Here is a 19,599-nt window from a genome sequence, read left to right as displayed (position 1 = left end):
CATTTGTGACTCTATTTCACCATGTGTATTATGTTGATAAGTATCTGCTTCATAAAATTCTTGTGATCAAATAAGTTAACACATTTAAGTTAAAACAGTGAATGACAGAAAAGCTCATTATGTTAAATATATATATATATATATATATATATTTTTTTTTTTACCTCTTCTCTTTTCATAAAATCAAGCCAGTCCCCTTCTTTTCAAATCATCTCTGAATCAAATCTTCATCTTCTACAGTCTAAAAATTTGGGGCAGTGAAGTGTTTCTGATCCCACAGAAAGGATGTGATCCCTGTCCCCACTCCAGCCACTCTAATAGCACCTCCAATATACATCTGATGGTACTGAATGGCTTTGATTTATGGTCAATGTTGATAATATACCTGCCTTAGACTAAAAACAAAATCGTGTTTCTTGTTTGTCTATTTTTAACACCTTAGAGATTTTTAAAAATGTATTAGCCTTAAAATATATTTTATAATTGATGAAAGTAACAGAAAAGCAACTATTAGTAAACTGAATCCAGAACTGTATAAAAGGAATTACACACCATGACTAGAGATGTATTACAGATGTGCAAAGCAGGTCCATTATCTGAAAATCAGTGTGATCCGCCATCTCAAAATGCTATGATCATAACAATTGATGCAGAAAAGGCATTTGACAAAATCCAAAACCTACACTTATGACTTTTTTTTAACTCTGCAAACTAGGAAAAGGGGAACTTGATGAAAAGCACAAGAAAACCCACTGTTAACATCTTAGCAATAAATAAAAAGGACACAACTTCACGCAACCTGGATGGATCTCAAGGGGATTATGCTGAGTGTAAAAAAAAAAAAAAATGGTATCTCCAGGTTACATAATATATGGCTTCATTTACATAACATTTTTTTAAAAAATTATACAGATGGAGAACATATTGGTAATTGTTGGGGCTAAGTACGGAGAGGTTTGGGTCTGAATACAAAGTAGCTTAAAAGAGTTCTTTTGTGCTGATGAAACAATTCTGTATCTTGATTGTGTGGTAGGTCCATTCACCTACATGTGCTCAAACTGCAAAGAAACACACACACACATATGCATCTCAAACTGGCAAAATCTGAATAAGCTCTTGGATTTCCACTGGGTAAAACTGGGTGATGGGTACATGGAATTTCCTCATACATATTTTTTCACAGGTTACTGTGAATCTATAACTATTTCATAAAAAAGAATTTACAGGGACGCCTGGGTGGCTCAGCGGTTAAGCGGCTGCCTTTGGCTAAGAGCATGATCCTGGGGCCCTGGATGGAGTCCTCCATCGGACTCCTTAGGGGAAGGCTGCTTCTCCCTCTGCCTATGTCTCTGCCTCTCTCTCTCTCTCTCTCTCTGTCTCTCATGAATATATACATAAAATCTTTTTAAAAAAAATTTACACACACACACACACACAACTCAGGACCAGAAAGCTTAAGTGACTTTTCTAAAGTCATAGAGGTAGAGCTGAAAAGTGAATACCATCTAGTGTCTTGACTACCAATCCAGTTTTCTTTCCACTCCATCAAGGAATCCCCATGACCTTAACATAATAGAGAGATAAACAATATTCTTCTGAATTATCTCAAGCACATTGTTACTGACAATGCTAACGGTAGAAAGTTCTGATTGGGTAGGTTTATAAGCAGACTGGCATATCAGAAAAGAGGCACTGATAGAAGTATCTATCTCAAATAGCTAGAATTAAGTGAAACCCAAATATAATAGAAGGGAATAACACGAGAAATTAAAGAATCAGAAAGAATAAAGTTGGTTCTTTAAAAAAATTAATATATCTAAATCCCTAACAGGATGAAGAAAAAGGAAGAGAACATATATATCACCAATATCAGAAATGAAAAGGGGATATATTACAGTTTTCAAACATTGAAAAGGAATCATAGGATATTATGAACAAAATTTATGCCAACACATTTGAAAAGTTCTGGAATAGACAAATACAATTCAGCAAAAGTAACACAAAAACAAATAAAAAACCTGAATAACCTTTGTCTGTTTATATTTGGTGTAATGCACCAGTTAAACTATCTTACAAAAGCTTTCTGTGAAGAAAACACAAAAGACAGATTCATGGGTGAATTGTTCTAAACATATATGGACTAACTGGTTCAAATTTTATATAAAATCTTTCAGAATAGTTTACAACTCCTTTTATGAGCTAATATAAACCTGATACAAAACACAGACAAGTGGGATCCCTGGGTGGCGCAGCGGTTTGGCGCCTGCCTTTGGCCCAGGGCGCGATCCTGGAGACCCGGGATCGAATCCCACATCGGGCTCCCGGTGCATGGAGCCTGCTTCTCCCTCTGCCTATGTCTCTGCCTCTCTCTCTCTCTCTCTGTGACTAATAAATAAATTAAAAAAAAAATTAAAAAAAAAATAAATAAATAAAACAAAACACAGACAAGTATATTAAAAGAAATTATAGGACAAAACTCTATTTAACAGACACAGAAATAATTTTTAAGTAGCATATTGAATCTAGCAAAATGAAAAGGCCAATAAGCCAATATATACCATGTCCAAATGTGGTTTATTCCAGGAATACACGTTGTTTTACTATCTGAAAATCAAGGAATGTAGCAATTTACATTAATAAACTGAAAGGTTTTTTTCTTTTTTTTTTTTTTAAGACCATGATACATGCAGAGAAGGCACTGGATAAAATATTCACTCACAATTAAAAAAAAACTTGGCAAATTGGGAATAAAACAATTCTCTTCATTATTAAAAGTAATCCATGAAAAACTTACAGCTATTATTAGACTTATGAAATAGGGAATATTTTCCCCTAAAATCAGGAACAAGGCAAAGATGTTCATAATCATTTCTATTCAACACTGTAAAGCAATGAGGCAAAAAATATATATATAAGATAAAGTTCAGGGATCCCTGGGTGGCGCAGCGGTTTAGCGCCTGCCTTTGGCCCAGGGCGCGATCCTGGAGACCCGGGATCGAATCCCACGTCGGGCTCCCAGTGCATGGAGCCTGCTTCTCCCTCTGCCTGTGTCTCTCTGCCTCTCTCTCTCTCTGTGACTATCATGAATAAATAAAATAAAATCTTAAAAAAAAAAAAAAAAAAAAAAAAAAAAAATAAGATAAAGTTCAGAAATCAAGTAAGTCTTTCTTTTGTTATTGACAGGATTGTACATAGAAAATCCAAAATAATCCACAAACTATTTGAATAATAATTCAAGTAATAATAAATTAATTTATAAATGTCACTGGAGAAAAAGATCAATGTACAAAAAGAAAATTGCAATTTGTGCTAGCTGAAAATAAAAAAGGAAATAAATAAAAATACTTACAAAGCAAAACATACCACATACCTAGAAATAAATTAAAGATATTCAAGACCTCTACTATTAAACTACAAAACACTGTTAAGACAAATTAAAAACAACGTAGGTAAATGGATGATTATGTTTAATTCAATATTATAAAGATGCCAATTTCATTCAGTTTACCACATCAAGTCAATGCCATTCCAAGCATACTCTCAGCATACTTATGAAAATCAGTAAGGAAATTCTAAAAATAATATAGAAACAAATGAGGAGTAGAGAAGGCAAGACAATTTTAAAGAATAAAAAAGTTCTAAGTCTACCAGATTTCCAAATGTACTGCAAAACAGCATAAAAGTTGAGAAGCCATCTCTAGCAATCTAAAAAAAGATATGTTAACAGACGGCACTTAACCTTTCTGAAGGGATTTCTAGAACTACTTAGCCCCTGCTGTGTTAGCAGACTTCAGTTTCCTCCTATTGCTAAGACCCTAGTAAGCACAACATGCTAGCTGACAATATTTCCTCTATTCCCATTATATCCACTTGCCCACAGCTGCCACCTTCCCTCTCTGTACACATCACAATGGTCAGGACTCTGGTTCAGTTGGTGCAAACTCTACTTTGGTTTCTGGATGAGCACAGGAGCCAGTCCTAAACAATTCAGAGCATTACATTCCTCTGGCCACAGTGATTGGCTAACTATTGTCAAGTAAGACAATCAGATTCTATTATAATGATCATATTGGAGTTGCTCCAAAAGACCACCGCTCTTTTCTCTCTGAGACTTCAATCTAAAAAGAAAGCAGCCTGGATCTTCTGGGACCCACAGTAGAGAGAAACAGCCTGCCAGGAATAATTGCTAATACAAGGCGATGCACAGCCAAGACACAGACACAGAACTCACCCAGATAATAGCTTTTTAGCCTCAGGATCCCAGCCATCTCTGAAGCTAGTTATGCCCAAGGACTTCTCAATAATCAAACCAATAAATTCCCTTTATAGCTTACAAAAAATGAGAAGAGTAAAAAGACAAGCCAGTGAAAGGTTAAAGGTATCTGCAATGTATGTATATATAATATACACAAGCTATATATATATATATATATGATATATAACACATGGTTTTATATATGTATGTGTACATAACTAGACATAGAGATACACATACATACAATTAAGGACAAGTAACTAGAAGGAAACCCTTCAAATAAAAAAGGAACCAAAAATGGGTGCCCTCATAAAAGATATCCAAATAGCCAATAAGCACATAAAAAAAAAATATTTACCATCATTACATATCAGGAAACTGAAAAGTAAAACCAAAGCAGGATAGTACCATGTCCTCTACTGTAGGGCTAAGATTAGAAAGGGCTGGTCAGCTATGTGGAACAATTAGAATTTTCATGCATTGCTTTTAGGATGAGCTTTTAGTCCATCTTTTTGAAAAACTGGAATACTCAAAACTAAAGCTAAAGTCTACCCTATGAGTCAGTGATCTCATTCCTAAATACAAAACATATACCAAGAGAAATAAGTGTAAGTCAGCAGAAAAGAGCAATTAAAAGGCAAGCTAGACATCATGCTGAGAAAAGAAGCCAAGCACATAATTGTACATATTGTACTTGAGCACTTAGATAAAGATCAAGAGGATCAAGAAGCAAACCTAATGAACTGAATAAAAGTCAAGATTGTGGTTTCCTCAGTGGAGCACTATTGAGAAAATATAAATAAACTTCCTGGAATCCTAGAAATGTTGTTTAACAGAGTGTGTATGTATGTAAGTGAAATTTCATCAAGCTATATGCCTAAGATCAGCACACTTCGTGCACATTAGTGTACATTAGTGCACATTAGTGAAAGCGGCATAGGTCTACTTTCAGAAATGATGGGGAAACATAACAGAAGGGAAAAGTGCAGCTAGATCTATCTGAAGAAGCACAAACCAAGTAACTTTCATCTTTCCCAAATAAAAAAAGCAGAAAAATCTGTTTGAAGGTATCAAATATAAATCTTCCTCCACTAAAATAGGACACCCTGTCTGATGTTTACCTCCCTTATACCTAATTTTCTTTACTGTCCACAACCCTTCTTGCTGGAGATCCCAATGGACTTGCATAGATGTCTCCTTGAGCAAAGTGGTGTGATGGGATTGTACTATGCAGATAACAATCCTACTCCAAACTTGGGCCACCTCTATACAGTCAGTTGATGTGCCAGGGACTATAATATCAGCAAAATGACAATGCTGGACCCTGCCAGAAAATCTTTTTTTTTAAAGATTATTTATTAATTTATTCATGAGAGACACCCAGAGAGAGAGGGGGGGGGGCAGAGACATAGGCAGAGAGAGAAGCAGGCTCCATGCAGGGAACCTGATGTGGGACTTGATCCCAGGGCTCCAGGATCATGCCCTGGGCTGAAGGCAGGCGCCAAACCATTGAGCCACCCAGGGATTCCCCAAGAACTTGCCAGAAAACCTAAGAAACTGTGTAGGACCATGATGGAGGAATTGATGGAGAGGTCTAGGGAGCTGCTGGCTCTGAGGTTAGTAGGCAGGACACACAAAAGCTTGTCTTCGAAAGTAGGCAGGACACACAAAAGCTTTCACTCATGTAAAAGCATTTACTGCTCTGTTTCAAGCTAGTATTGATTAGTAGGTCCTAACATCAGGAAAATGAGCAGGAAACTGAAGCCCACCATGCACCCCTATGCCTCTTTCTCCATATTATGGCCCCACTAAACAAAAAGTAATAGCTCTTCCATCTGCCTTCCAATTCTCATGCAAAGGCTCTTCTAGACAATTCTAACCTGGAACTGGATATAAGGAAATGATTCTGAGAAACACAGTCCAAAATATGTCCAAATTAACACATGCATACCAGCTCAACTACCTTTACTTCCAGCTTTCTTTTTTTTTTTTTTTAAGATTTTATTTATTTATTCATGAGAGAGAGAGAGAGAGAGAGGCAGAGATGCAGGCAGAGGGAGGAGCAGGTTCCATGCAGGGAGCCTGATGTGGGACTTGATCCCGGGTCTCCAGGATCACGCCCTGGACTGAAGGCGGCGCTAAACCACTGAGCCACCAGGGCTGCCCTACTTCCAGCTTTCTTATTGCAAGATCCCCCTTTCCCCCCAACCTTTTTAAATTCAAAACATTGGGTCCAGTTCCCAGCCATGAGCAAGGACCAACAACAAAATACTAAAACAACGTATCAGATGTGACTCTTTTTTTGGAGACTTTTGCACTTATTAATTTCTGTTAAAATTACTTATTAGACAGGAAAAGCTTTTAATAGTAAAAAGTGATAGCCTCAAAAACTTTAGGTTCTCTTAGTAAATAAAAAGGAAAAAAATGGGTAGGCAATTTCCAGTACGTTCCATACTAGATCAAAATGAAACTACCAATCACAAGGAAAAAATTACAAAAGAAATTACAAATACCAAAGTATTGATACCATAATGACTACATACCTGGAGAATGATGAGCATTAATTAGAAACTAACTGAACAAACCAAAAAAAGAAGATCACTCTTGCCTGCTTATGAAAAACACCTTGAATCCCCTATGGGTCCAAAAGGTTTTATAATGTAAAAACATTTACATCTCAGGCAAAATGAAAGTACCTATAATAAATCGTGGTTAGAAAATAAATACATAAATAAATAGATAAATAAAAAGTGGTTAGAGCTGAAAAGGTATTAGAGGGAAATTTATCACCGTAACTATGAATTCATATCAGAAAACAGAAACTGAAAAATCAATGAGCCAGCAGTCCACTTTACAGGTGAGGTGCTGATTTGTGCTTCTTGTATGAATTTTCTTCCACACAGGAAGCAATGTTCACGAAGGCGTTACCACCAGGTATACATAAACAGGTCTCTCTCAGCTGTGAGTTCTCAAGACTTCAAACAGATAAGCAACAATTTCTTGCTTTCTTACATTCACGGAGCATTTCCACAATGTTCCATCTATGATTTGAAAACACCTTGCAGACATCCCCACATTTTTTATATTTATACACTTTCTCTAGTGTGAGTTTTCACATGTCTTCGAAAGTAGGCAGGACACACAAAAGCTTTCCCACATTCCTTACATTCATAGGGTTTCTCTCCAGTGTGGCTTCTTACATGTCTTCGAAAGGATGAGGGACAACTGAAGGCTTTCCCACATTCCAGACATTCAAAGGGTTTCTCTCCAGTGTGCATTCTTGCATGGACAGTAAGGTATGAAGAATGGCGAAAGGCTTTTCCACATTCCTTACATTCATAGGGTTTCTCTCCAGTATGTGTTCTCATGTGGATCCTAAGAGCTGAGGGATAAATAAAGGCTTTTCCACATTTCTTACATTCATAAGGTTTCTCTCCAGTGTGAGTTCTTATATGTACTGTAAGGTGGGAGGAACTAATGAAGGCCTTCCCACATTCTTTACATTCATAAGGCTTCTCTCCGCTGTGAGTTCTTAAGTGTTCAGTGAGGGATGAGGAACGGCTAAAGGCTTTCCCACATTCCTTACATTCATATTGTATCTTTCCAGTGTGATCTCTCACATGTGCTCTGAAGGATGAGGGACAACTAAAGGCTTTTCCACATTCTTTACATTCATAGGGTTTCTCTCTACTTTGATTTTTCACATGCGTGTTAAGGGAAGTGGGAAGATAGAAGGCCTTTCCACATTCCAGACATTCATAGGGTTTCTCTCCAGTGTGTTTTCTCATATGGATACTTAAGGAGGAGGGACAATTGTAGGCTTTCCCACATTCCTTACATTTATAGGGTTTCTGTCCTGTGTGTGTTCTGACATGTACAGTGAGTTTTGAGGACTCACTGAATGCTTTCCCACACTCTTTACATTCGTAAGGCTTCTCTCCAGTATGAATTCTTATATGTATTATAAGGTGAGAAGAAGAACTAAAGGCCTTCCCACATTCCTTACATTCATATGGCTTATCTCCACTGTGAATCCTTTTGTGTTTGGAGAGTGAAGAGGAACAACTAAATGCCTTCCCACATTCCCTACACTCATAAGGCTTATCGCCACTGTGAATCCTTTTATGTTCTGTCAGGGATGAAGAACAGCTAAAGGTTTTCCCACATTCCTTACATTCATAGCTCGTCTTTCCAGTGTGAATCTTCATATGTGCCCTAAAGAAGGAAGAACAACCAAAGGCTTTTGTACATTCTTTACATTCATAGGGTTTCCCTTCAGTGGGATTTTTCACATGCTTCTTAAAACAAGCAAGAAAATGGAAAGCTTTCCCACATTCTTTACACTGATAGGGTTTGCTGCCAGTGTGAGACCTGATGTGATTCTTAAGGGATAAATGATCCGTGAAGGCCTTTTGACACTCATGGCATTCATAGGACTTTACTTCAGTAGTTCCCTTGTCTATGTTAAGACGTGAAATTTGGCCAAAGGCTTGTTCACACTGATTTTCTTCGTTACATTCAAAGATGTGCTCCACTGGACTTCTTTTAAAAATAAAAAACACGTTATTAGCAATAAATAAATTTTTACCACTTTCAGTGACTATGTACACTTTCTGCCCTGTCAAGTTACAAGTGCAAAGTTCTCAACAAGGGGTCTACAAAAGCCAGTATTACCACTGAAGTTTGTTTTGACATACAATTTTTCTGATAACTGCTTACAGCTGAACTGTGTGTCAAACAGTAAAGATCTCAATGTCATTTTTGAAATCTTGAAAAACTCTTTATGAAATCACAATTTTTGACTAAATTCTACGTACATGTTTTTTAAGTTTTGTCACATTTTTAAGATTCTTTCCTGAGGCATTACATTTTCTTTTATGAATGGCACTCACCTCAAATGTCTCTCATGGCTTTTGTTCTGATAATAAGTATCATGGTATTCCCAGTTTTGGTGTAAAATGGATGACCAAGAATCATTCCTTTTGAATCTTACTATTTTCTGTTCACTGGATATTTTTTGTTCATAAATATCTTGTGCTGATTCATTAGTTTTAAGTTGAATCTTAAAACCTGAAACAAAAAAGTAAAGGTACCTATAAGGAAAGGACTTCTGGCAGTGTTGCCGTTTCAGGACTTTGGCAATATACACAAGGGTCAAGATAGCAACTAAGAAATGATTCTATGAAGACTGAGACTGATAGTAACACATATAAGGAATTATTAGGAGAACAAGGGGCACCTGCCTGGCTCAGTTGGAAGACCATGTGACTTGATCTTGGGCTCATGAGTTCGAGCCCCATATGGAATGCAGAGATTACTTAAATATATAAAACTTAAAAAGGAAAACAAAACAAAAAAGAACCAGTTCCTTCCTAAAGTACACATGATACTAACAAGAGGAATTCGGACAATCTTTCCCAAGAACTAGGAAAGTAAGAATACTGATAAAATGTCAAAATAGTAATGCAAGGTATCTGGAAGATCAGACTCCTCAAACAAAACAAAGTTTTGTTTTGCTCTTATTTGATGTTTCCAAATGTCATATCCCCCAACCAGGGCAGTTTCTCCCCAGGACTCTTGCCTTCCTGGTGCTTCCCCTGGATAAGTCCTTGTTCTACTGTCTCCAGGTCCTCCTCTTGTTTCCATTGGGAGATCAGATATGGTGTGTGCAGTGGATATCCTGTTAATGCAGAAAGGCAAAAAAAAAAAAAAAAAAAAAAATGCAAAAAGGCTTATCAGAGGGAAAATGATGAGGAACCATAAGCATTTCCATGAAGACAGGGTCAAAATTTTGCTCTTCTAATACTCTAATTATGGGCAAGAGTAAACTGAATTTCAACAAAATGTTTGTGAAAAACTTTTTTAAAGCAGGGTCAGTATGGGGGAGTAGACAATGACAAAGACAACAACACAGCCTCTGATTTCTAGAATTGATGTGACATTCATTGTCTAAACTTCCAATATTAGAAGCTAAGCCAGGACATTTTGTTCTCCTCTTGCACATAAATAATCTCTCAGAATACCAGTCTTAAACAAGGTTACTCTGAGATCATGATAAAATAAAACAAAACAAGGCCACCACATAATTTAATCTAAGGTTGACAAAAAAAAAAAAAAAAAAGTCATTACGCCACCCACAAAATACTCAGTAACAAAATTTCTACTTCTTTTTGTCAGCATCCAATCTAAAGTGATCATCTATGGACTGGGTTGAACAAAGTTCCTTGAAAATGTATGTCTAAACACATCAATGAGACAAAATCGCTCAGAAATAGAACTACATAAACAGTCAGCTGATCTTTGACAGAGGAGCAAAGGCAATACATGGAGAAGATAGTCTTTTCAAAAGAGACTAAACAACGAGCCATCAACATTCAAGAAAATATAGACACAGACATTTACACCCTTCACAAAAAGCAACTCAAAATGGATCACGGGGATGAAAAACCTAAATGTAAAGTGCAAAACTATGAAACTCTTTGAAGAAAACACCATATGAAAAGATAGTCCAATATGTCCTGAGGAAAATACAAATTAAAACAATGAGAGGGATCCCTGGGTGGCGCAGCGGTTTGGCGCCTGCCTTTGGCCCAGGGTGTGATCCTAGAGACCCGGGATCGAATCCCACATCGGGCTCCCGGTGCATGGAGTCTGCTTCTACCTCTGCCTATGTCTCTGCCTCTCTCTCTCTCTCTCTCTCTCTGACTATCATAAATAATAAAATAAAAAAAAAGAAAAAAAAAAAACAATGAGAAACCACTGCACACCTATGAGAACAGTAAAATCCAAAACACTGACACCAAAAATGCTGGCAAGGATGTAGGACAGGAATTCTTTCACTGCTAGTGGGAATGCAAAATGGTACAGCACTTTGGAAGAGTTTGGCAGCTTCTTACAAAACTAATCTTAACATATGATCAGGCAATCACACTGCTTAGAATTTACCTAAAGGAGCTGAAAACATGTCCACACAAAAACCTACACATGCATGTTAACTGCAACTTTATTCACAACTGCCCAAACTTAGAAACAATTAAGATGTCCTTTTTTTTTTTTTTTAATTTATTTATTTATGATAGTCAGAGAGAGAGAGAGAGAGGCAGAGACACAGGCAGAGGGAGAAGCAGGCTCCATGCACCGGGAGCCCGACGTGGGATTCGATCCCGGGTCTCCAGGATCGCGCCCTGGGCCAAAGACAGGCGCTAAACCACTGCGCCACCCAGGGATCCCTTAAGATGTCCTTTAGTGGGTAAATGGGTGAATCAAACTATGGTACAGCTAGACAATGAAACATTATTCAGAATTAAAAAGATATGAATTATCAAGCCACAAAAAGCCATGAAAGAACCATAAATGCATATGACTATGTGAAAGAAGGCATTGAAAAAATCTATACACCTTACCACATGACTCCAACTACAACATTCTAGAAAAGCCAAAACTATGGAGGCAGTAAAAAGATCAATGGTTGCCACAGCTTAGCAGGAAAGGAGAGAAGAACTGACAAGGCAAAGAGGATTTTTAGGGCAATGAAATTACTCTGTATGATACTATAATGATGAATATATATCATTACATATTTGTCCAAACCATAGGATGTATTCTATGTTGAATGAATTCACCAAGAGTGAATCCTAATGTATAAATTATGGACTCAAGTGATGATGATGTGTCAATTCAGGTTCATCAACTGTAACAAATGTATCATTCTGGTAGAAGATGTTGATACTACCTGTACAGAGGTAGGGCACCCATGAGAAATCTTTGTATCTGCCACTCACTCATTCTGCTATGAATCTACAACTGCTCTAAAAAAAAAAAAGTAAGTGTATTAAAACAAAATGTCATGTACACCTGAAACCTCAGAATGTCACTTTATTGGAAATAGGGTCTTTGTAGATTAATCAAGTAAAGATGAAATTATACTGGATTTGAATGGGTCTTAAATCCACTGACTAGTGTCCTTATAAGGAGGGGCATAAAACAGAGGGAAGAAGACCAGGTGAAGATAAAGGCAAAGATCAGAAAGATCACCCTAGTTGCACGGGGTGCCCAGATGACTCGGTAGAGTGTGCAACTCTTGATCTCGGGGTTCTGGGTTCGAGCCTTATGCTGGGTATAGAAATCACTTCAAAATAAAATTTAAAGAAAACAAAAAACTAACAAACAAACAAAACCCCCAATATCATCGCAAACCAAAAAACACCAGGGATTGGTGGCCAACTACCAGAAGCTAGGAAGAAACAAGGAGAGATTGCTGCCGTAGAGCCTTCAGGAGGAGCATGGTCCTACTGACACCTCGATTTTGTACTTCCAGTCTCCAGAAATGTGAAAGAATAAGTTTCTGCTGTTTTCAGCCAGTTTGTAGTACTTTGTTATGAAAAGCCTAGGAAACCAATACAGCCTGCTTCCACAGACCCACCCTTAAGTCACTCAACCAAAGTACAAACCCTGTAGTATAACTTTTTAACACCTCTTTTCGGAGATATACCACAGCTCCCCATGTCATCTGTTCTCCCTCCCTGCACTAATAATCTCCCCTTGTTTACAGGTGTGTTTCTGAGTAAAGAGCATTAACATCAGTAAAATTCTCACAATGACCCAAACCACAAACTTCCCTAAGGCTCAAAGTGACTCCTGAAGTCTATGCCAACACTTTCAACACTTAATAAACTTCAAGGCTTTTAACCACAAGAAAAAGAAAAAGGCAGTTCACCACACAGATGTTTATTTTCATGGTGAAGCCACTAGATTCTAAGTTCCTTGGGGTCGGTGACCACGTCTGTCTTATTTACCAATTTATTCTAATTCCTCAGTCTAAATTCTAGAACAAGGTCAATTAGTAAACTTGTTTTCTAAACAACTAAATAAAGAAATGTTGCCATTCTTACCTAGTGAGGCCAGGTTCTGAAAGTTTTCCAGCATCACATCTCTGTAGAGGCTTCTCTGAGCAAGATCCAGCAAAGCCCACTCCTCCTGGGTGAAGTCCACAGCCACATCCTCAAAGACCACAGAGTCCTAAAAAATCCCACATACATTCTTTTCAGAAAGGTACCAACTCTCCCCACGTGTGCAGGAAGATGGATGAGGTTGCTAATACCGGGGAACTGAAAATCATAGGAAATTCTGAAGATTTTATGATCTCCCAAAATCTACCTAAGAATTCAGACATCAGATCTTTCTCCTTGTATCCATTACATCCTTCCTAATCTCATCCTGTTTCATGGATCTAACTACACTTCTAAAACACTAAATTGATCTCTTGCACAGTTTGATGGTGACCAATTCCAATCTTATAATGACCCAGAACAGTCCAGAGCCTATAGCAGAAATGACAGAAATGCTCTAGAGATGAAATAATTTCCACAGACACTAGCAATTCCTTGTTCCACAAATAATTTTACCTGCTTCCTTCTTTCCTACCATAGCAATCAGCATAACATGAAAAGACCAAGTCAAAGCCAAATGAGGTTTAAATGCATAAAATCACACTGAGGGATGGGGAACTTTCTTTGTTGGTTTCTTTTTTTTCCCCACAAACCTGAGGCCCAGAAGCCTGCAGAAATATAACTTTCCACTCAGGCCCACAGCTGGCCATATTGTCTTTTACTTTAGCCAGGGGGTCAGCAAACTACAGCACATGGGCTAAATCCAGCCTCCAACTTGTTTGTGTAAAGTTGTATTGGAACACAATAAAGCATTTGTTTATCAACTGTCTGTGGCTGGTTTCATACTAAATTGACAGTTTAACTGTAATAGAAACTCTATAGCCTCAATGCCTAAAATACTATGTGATCCAACAGAGAAACAGATTGCTGACCACTGCTCTAAACAATTAGGAGGTCAATGACCTGGTGGAATGGAAAATTCTTTTGGAGAATTATTAGCTCCTACCTACCTGTGTCATATTTTTCTGTAATTCAGCAGCATTTCTTTCTTCTTCCATGTTCCCTTCATGAAGAAAGTCAGAGCACTGAGAAGTTAGTTAGAGCTGAAGCAGGAGAAAGAAAACACAAGAATCCAGGTCTCCCCACAATTTCCACAACTCATGAGCCTGGATGCTACAGCACATCTGTTATGAGGGACCACTCCCCTCAAAACACACACACACACACACACACACACACACACACACGTATAAAGCATACCCCTAAGACACCCAACCAAACACACACTGAGTAAGAAGGTAATCTTATCTCCTGCAGAGCTAGAAAAAAAACATTGCTGTGGTCCTTGCTGACCATTAAAAAGAGGAGGGAGAAAAACGTTAAAAGTCCCATTTTGTAAATTAAGCAAAATCTAAAACAGTTTAGCTGTCAACTTCCCATAATAATGAAAAACAAAAAATATCAGACAATGCTTTCAACCATAAAAATACACTCTGTGTCAAATCCCAAAAAGGACTTACATATCCAATTTCTGGGGGCTCCACTCCCAGTATTTCTTACTTCTGCACCACTGGCAGGCTAACAAGAATTACTGCTCAGCCCCTGACCATTGAATCCACCCCTGCAGGGCCTCTGAAACTCAGTTTCTGAGAAAGAGTATCAACTGACTGAATACTACATGTAGGAGGCAGAGAAGATTGCCATGCTGTGATTCCCATGTTAAAGTTTGCCTATGCAATACAGCAGCACAGAACAAGAACATCCAAAGTGAAGTCAGCAACATGTCATATCCGATAGCAGCTCTATTACATAAATTTAAAGTAATGAAAACTAACAGCTTTTTTCATGCAGTGGATCAAGCAGCATATTTTAATATCAATAAAAATTGCAACATTCTTTACTGTATTAATAACATGTGCCATTTGAGCAACCATGATGGGAGAATGACCCCACAGAGAGCTTTCTTCTCATAGAAGTTCTGCAAATCAGGTATTATTACAGTTTTTATAGTTGAGAATTCTTAGAATCGATTAACCATATACTCAATGCTACCAAGTCAGAAAGCGGCCGAGGTGTACGTAACACAGGGTGTACTACACATACAAGTGTGTGAATGCAGGCCTGTTTGTCTTCAAAGCCTAAATTCCCAATGAGTGTATTTCTGAACATACACCTTATAATTTAGTTGTTAGTGAGGCATTACAAGCAGTACCAGAGTCTAGCCTAGAATCCTGCTGTGCACTATGGAGAGTAGACAAACGAAGTATTCTATTTACATGTTTTATCTTTGAACACCTCTTGACTAAGACCCATGTTCTGAGCAAGAGCGCTTCCCTTAAGGCCCCTACCTCTTGTTCCTTCATTTCATATTTACTTAGGTAATATTTACCCCAATCCCACTACATACAGTCACAAAGGATATAGCACTGAACAAAACAGAAAAATCCTGAAGGACAGGGATGTCATGATCTTCTGAGGGAGGGGAGTAAATGAACAAACTGTATCAGGTAGTGGTATAGGATACATAATAATACACACACACATTTACCTTTAACCAGTTAGGACTACTTTTGTAGCTGAGAAGAAGCAGAAAATGAAACAAAGTGTTTCAGATAACACTAGGAATCCATAGCTGATGTGGGACATATACTTACATAGTTCTATGAATATCATCAACTCCCAGAGAAAATAAAATCAGAATGAGTGGGGTAACCATTAACTTAAAGGTTGGAAAAAGGACAGCATAAAGGTTTAGAAAAATGAAAATAGAACAAAATTAATGATGTTTTTTTTAAAAAAAGGAATCATAAAAAGGAATAATGTGCTCCTTGAAAACTAATAAAATCAACAAAGCTTGAACAATTTTAACAATAGAGCATAGACAAAGAGTTATGAATGAGTCATAATCACAGATTTTGAAGGGAGAATACAACAAAAAAGCTAAGATAATACACATGAAAATGTACAGATAATGAATGAATTCCTACAGAGAAGTACAACTTTCTGGCAATGATCTAAAATAAATACAAAACCTGATTACATCCAATCCTGAAAGAAAAAACAACAACAAAAAACAGTAGTTTAAAACAGGCCCACAAAATAAATATAAATTACAATTTTTTTCACAGGCAAGTACACCAAATAAAGGATTCATAATTCCATTGTAAGAGTGGAAAAATACTGTTTTCCTAGTGTTTCCAAGCCAAAAAAGTACAACTCAAGACAAAATAGGAAAGATCTCAAACACACAAATGCAAAACACTATAAAAGTATTAGTATAGTCAAGAATTGAATAATGAGGGATGCCTGGGTGGCTCAGCAGTTGGGCGTCTGCCTTCCGCTCAGGACATGATCCCAGGATCCTGGGATCGAGTCCCACATCAGGCTTCCTGCATGGAGCCTGCTTCTCCCTCTGCCTGTGTCTCTGCCTCTCTCTCTCTCTTTGTCTCTCATGAATAAATAAATAAAATCTTAAAAATAAAAAAAAGCGACCAATCTATATCAATATCCATTGATGGCCATTTAACACACTAGGATTAGAGAACAGCTCTAATTTGGAAAAAAATAATTAGTATCTATGACCCTACAGCAAATATATGTTTATATTTATATTTATATATATTTTTAAAGAGGCCAGTATGGAGCCTAGGGGAGCTTGAAATCACGACTCTGAGATCAAGACCTGAACTGAGACCAAGAGTCTGAGGCTGGGGTCACCTGGTCGGCTCAGTCCATTAAGAGCCAGACTCTTGATTTTGGTTCAGGTCTTGATCTCAGGGTTGTGAAATCCAGTTGTAATAGAAGCAGGACTCCCCCTGATGATGAGTGAGGAGTCTGCTTAAGATTCTCTCTCCCTCTCTAAAAAAATAAATAAATAAATCAGACCCTAAACCAACTGAACTATCCAGGTGCCCCACAAACATCCTATTTAAATTCTGAAATGATAGGGGCGCCTGGGTGGCGCAGTGGCTGAGAGTCTACCTTTGGGTCAGGTCATGATCCCGGAGTCCTGGGATCCAATCCTGCATCGGGCTCCCCGCAGGGTGCCTGCTTCTCTCTCTCTGTCTCTCATGAGTAAATAAATAAAAATCATAAAAAATAAGTAAATCCTGAAATGATAGAATAATTCCCCCCTGGGATCAGGAACAAGGCAAGGATGCAAATTATATGCTCTCATTTAGTACTGTCTGTCCACTTAAATGTAGGTCCTAGCAAACACACTCAAGAAATTAAGAACGCAAGGTACGGGAATTTAAGAGAAAACGCTGAAAACGGCCCATGATCTCACTCTCGGTGTGAAATTCAAAACAATCTACAGATAAATGGTTAAAATTTACAGCCGCATTGGAGGGAGAAGGGGGTTACAGAGATATTAAGTAATCAGTTCGCGTTTCTGTACCTGAATATAATGTATCAAACTGTTGCCCACAGGCAGGGTAAAATTCAATGATGAAGTATCTCCTGCACCAGGAGGGGAGCCGGGAACCGAGCTGAGGCCAACGTCACCCGGTGCTCACCCAACACACCGAAATCCCCTGACCAGCGGACGGACGAGGTGGAGGCGCCTGCCCGGCCACGGAATGGCGGGGATGCTTTACTTTCTGAAAAGGCGGCCTGGGATGCTTTGGAAGGCCCAGTACATAGGAGGGTGGGTGTCTAACTCTAGCCGGCAGCCGACTCACCCCGGCTGCTGCACGCAGCCCAGAGCTCCTGATTCGGGGAGTTTGGGCCGAGCCGCGGCCGCGGGAGGCCCCCCGCGCTGGGTTCCGGCGGGGGCGGGAGGCACGGCCCGAGCGGCCGTCCTCCGAATGACGACCTATCCCCCTCCCGCACGCCAGACCCGGGGCTAGAGGGTCTGAGCCGGGAAGGACGCCGACTGAGGCAGAAAATCTGCCCCAGCGGCGAGTGGGGGACCGAGGCGCTATGGCCGTCAGCTCGCGCAGGCGCAGGAGCACACTTCTACTTCCGGTTTCTGAGCCGCGCACAACGTAAAGGGCGGGGCCTAGGGATCAGGGGGTGTGGTGAGACGGCAGGTGGGGGCTTCCAGCCGCCGGTGGAAGAGCAATGCTAGTTCGTGCTGCCGTGAGTCGCGGTTGGGCCCTGGGGCCGGAACCGCGCAGGACTTGGTGTTGGACGGGGCTCAGAGGGGCCTCAGGTGGTTGGCGGGGTTTTGGTTGTCTAGGCCTGTGGGGCGGAGCTGGGGCGAGACACCGCCTGGGGGCGTGGTTTAGGGTGGGACCACTCCGAGGGGCGGGGCTTGGTTGAAAATTGTTGGGGAGGGCACCTGGGTGGCTCTGGGGCTGAGCATCTGCCCTTGGCTCAGGTCGTGATCCTGGAGGCTGAGGATCGAGTCCCACGTCGGGCTCCCTGCGTGGAGCCTGCTTCTCCCTCTGCCTGGGTCTCTGCCTCTCTCCGTGTGTCTGTCATGAATAAATAAATAAATTCTTAACAACAACAAAAAACAATGGCATTCCAGCTCCTCCTCAGAGGAGCATCAAGACCCCCAATTCTTGGGCCCAGTCAGCTAAAACAATACTTACAGTAACTGAAGTCAAAGGAGTTTACAACCCTGCCCTCCCCAGGAGTCCAAAGAAGGTGGCTACTTTAATGAAGGAATGTTCTAAACCATGAGATAGGTGTGGAGTCCTGTTTACCACAGCTTCTCACCAGGATGCCCCCCCTCAAGAGGAGGAAAGAGCCCAAACTCCTGCAGGTGATGAGCCACGACAGAGTGCAGGATTCTGGAAAAAATGGGCTGTGTCATCACTGTAACAACAGAGATGTCTTATCCTCCCCTTGGCCAGTGACCTTCCAAAAAGTGGTAAAAGACAAAAAGACAAAGGGGGAAGGCAAAAAAAGGAAGAGCTGACTCTTTCTTGGAGGAGGAAATATACATTGTCTATACCATAAAGGGCCTAACTCAAGAAAGCAGTCTCTCTCTCCGACCCCAGGAAGTGAATACCTTGGGAGGAGGATTAATGAAAAGGGAAATTACCAGCTTAACCAATAAAATGGGCCCACTTTTGCTATAAGATGATACTGTCCTGGTTGTTCTTTCCAGACAGTCCCTTTTCCCATTATTGGAATGGGACCTTCTGAGCCGACCTTGTGAAATAAGCTGAAATCTTGTGCCATTGGTGGGCGCCAGTTGCTGAGAACAAGTTAACCTTCTGTTACTAGTGGAGGTGGTCAATATGCCACAGTATCTACTGGCTGAGGAAAGGCACTGACTTAGTGAAAAAAGCAACACTGATTCCTGCCATTTCATCTTTAGTTCCTGGTGCACCCTGTGATTAAAGCCACTAAGCATAAATAAGGCTGACCATAGACTATAGTTAAATGTGATTATTCCCTTCACCACAGCACCCATACCACATACCACTGCCTTATTGGATGATGTTTGAGCTGAAATTGTGAATTTGGCTAATATGTTCTATTCAATAAAAGTCTCACAGA

General features: G+C 39.5%; 1 protein-coding gene across 4 annotated transcripts; it reads right to left on the bottom strand.

The window, feature by feature from the left end:
• Positions 1-3,450: 3,450 nt before the first annotated feature.
• Positions 3,451-18,082, bottom strand: ZNF699 (zinc finger protein 699). Of its 4 annotated transcripts, none has more exons than XM_038567384.1 (6): positions 17,543-18,082; positions 14,154-14,246; positions 13,147-13,273; positions 9,837-9,935; positions 9,148-9,325; positions 3,451-8,797 (listed from the first exon to the last, which is right to left on the bottom strand). In XM_038567384.1, exons 2-6 carry the CDS (start codon positions 14,199-14,201, stop codon positions 7,342-7,344), a joined length of 1,908 nt encoding a protein of 635 aa, XP_038423312.1. In that variant the 5' UTR covers positions 14,202-14,246; positions 17,543-18,082; the 3' UTR covers positions 3,451-7,341. The 4 variants fall into 4 exon arrangements, with proteins under 4 accessions (XP_038423312.1, XP_038423311.1, XP_038423313.1 ...); XM_038567383.1 differs by having other exon boundaries at positions 14,154-14,206; XM_038567385.1 differs by having other exon boundaries at positions 3,451-8,794; positions 14,154-14,206.
• Between the last annotated feature and the right edge of the window lie 1,517 nt (positions 18,083-19,599).

This window comes from Canis lupus, chromosome 20, assembly GCF_011100685.1.
Source record: "Canis lupus familiaris isolate Mischka breed German Shepherd chromosome 20, alternate assembly UU_Cfam_GSD_1.0, whole genome shotgun sequence".
Lineage (NCBI taxonomy): Eukaryota > Metazoa > Chordata > Mammalia > Carnivora > Canidae > Canis > Canis lupus.
Note: the sequence above shows the minus strand (reverse complement) of the source record. Positions and strands in the feature narration are given on the sequence as shown.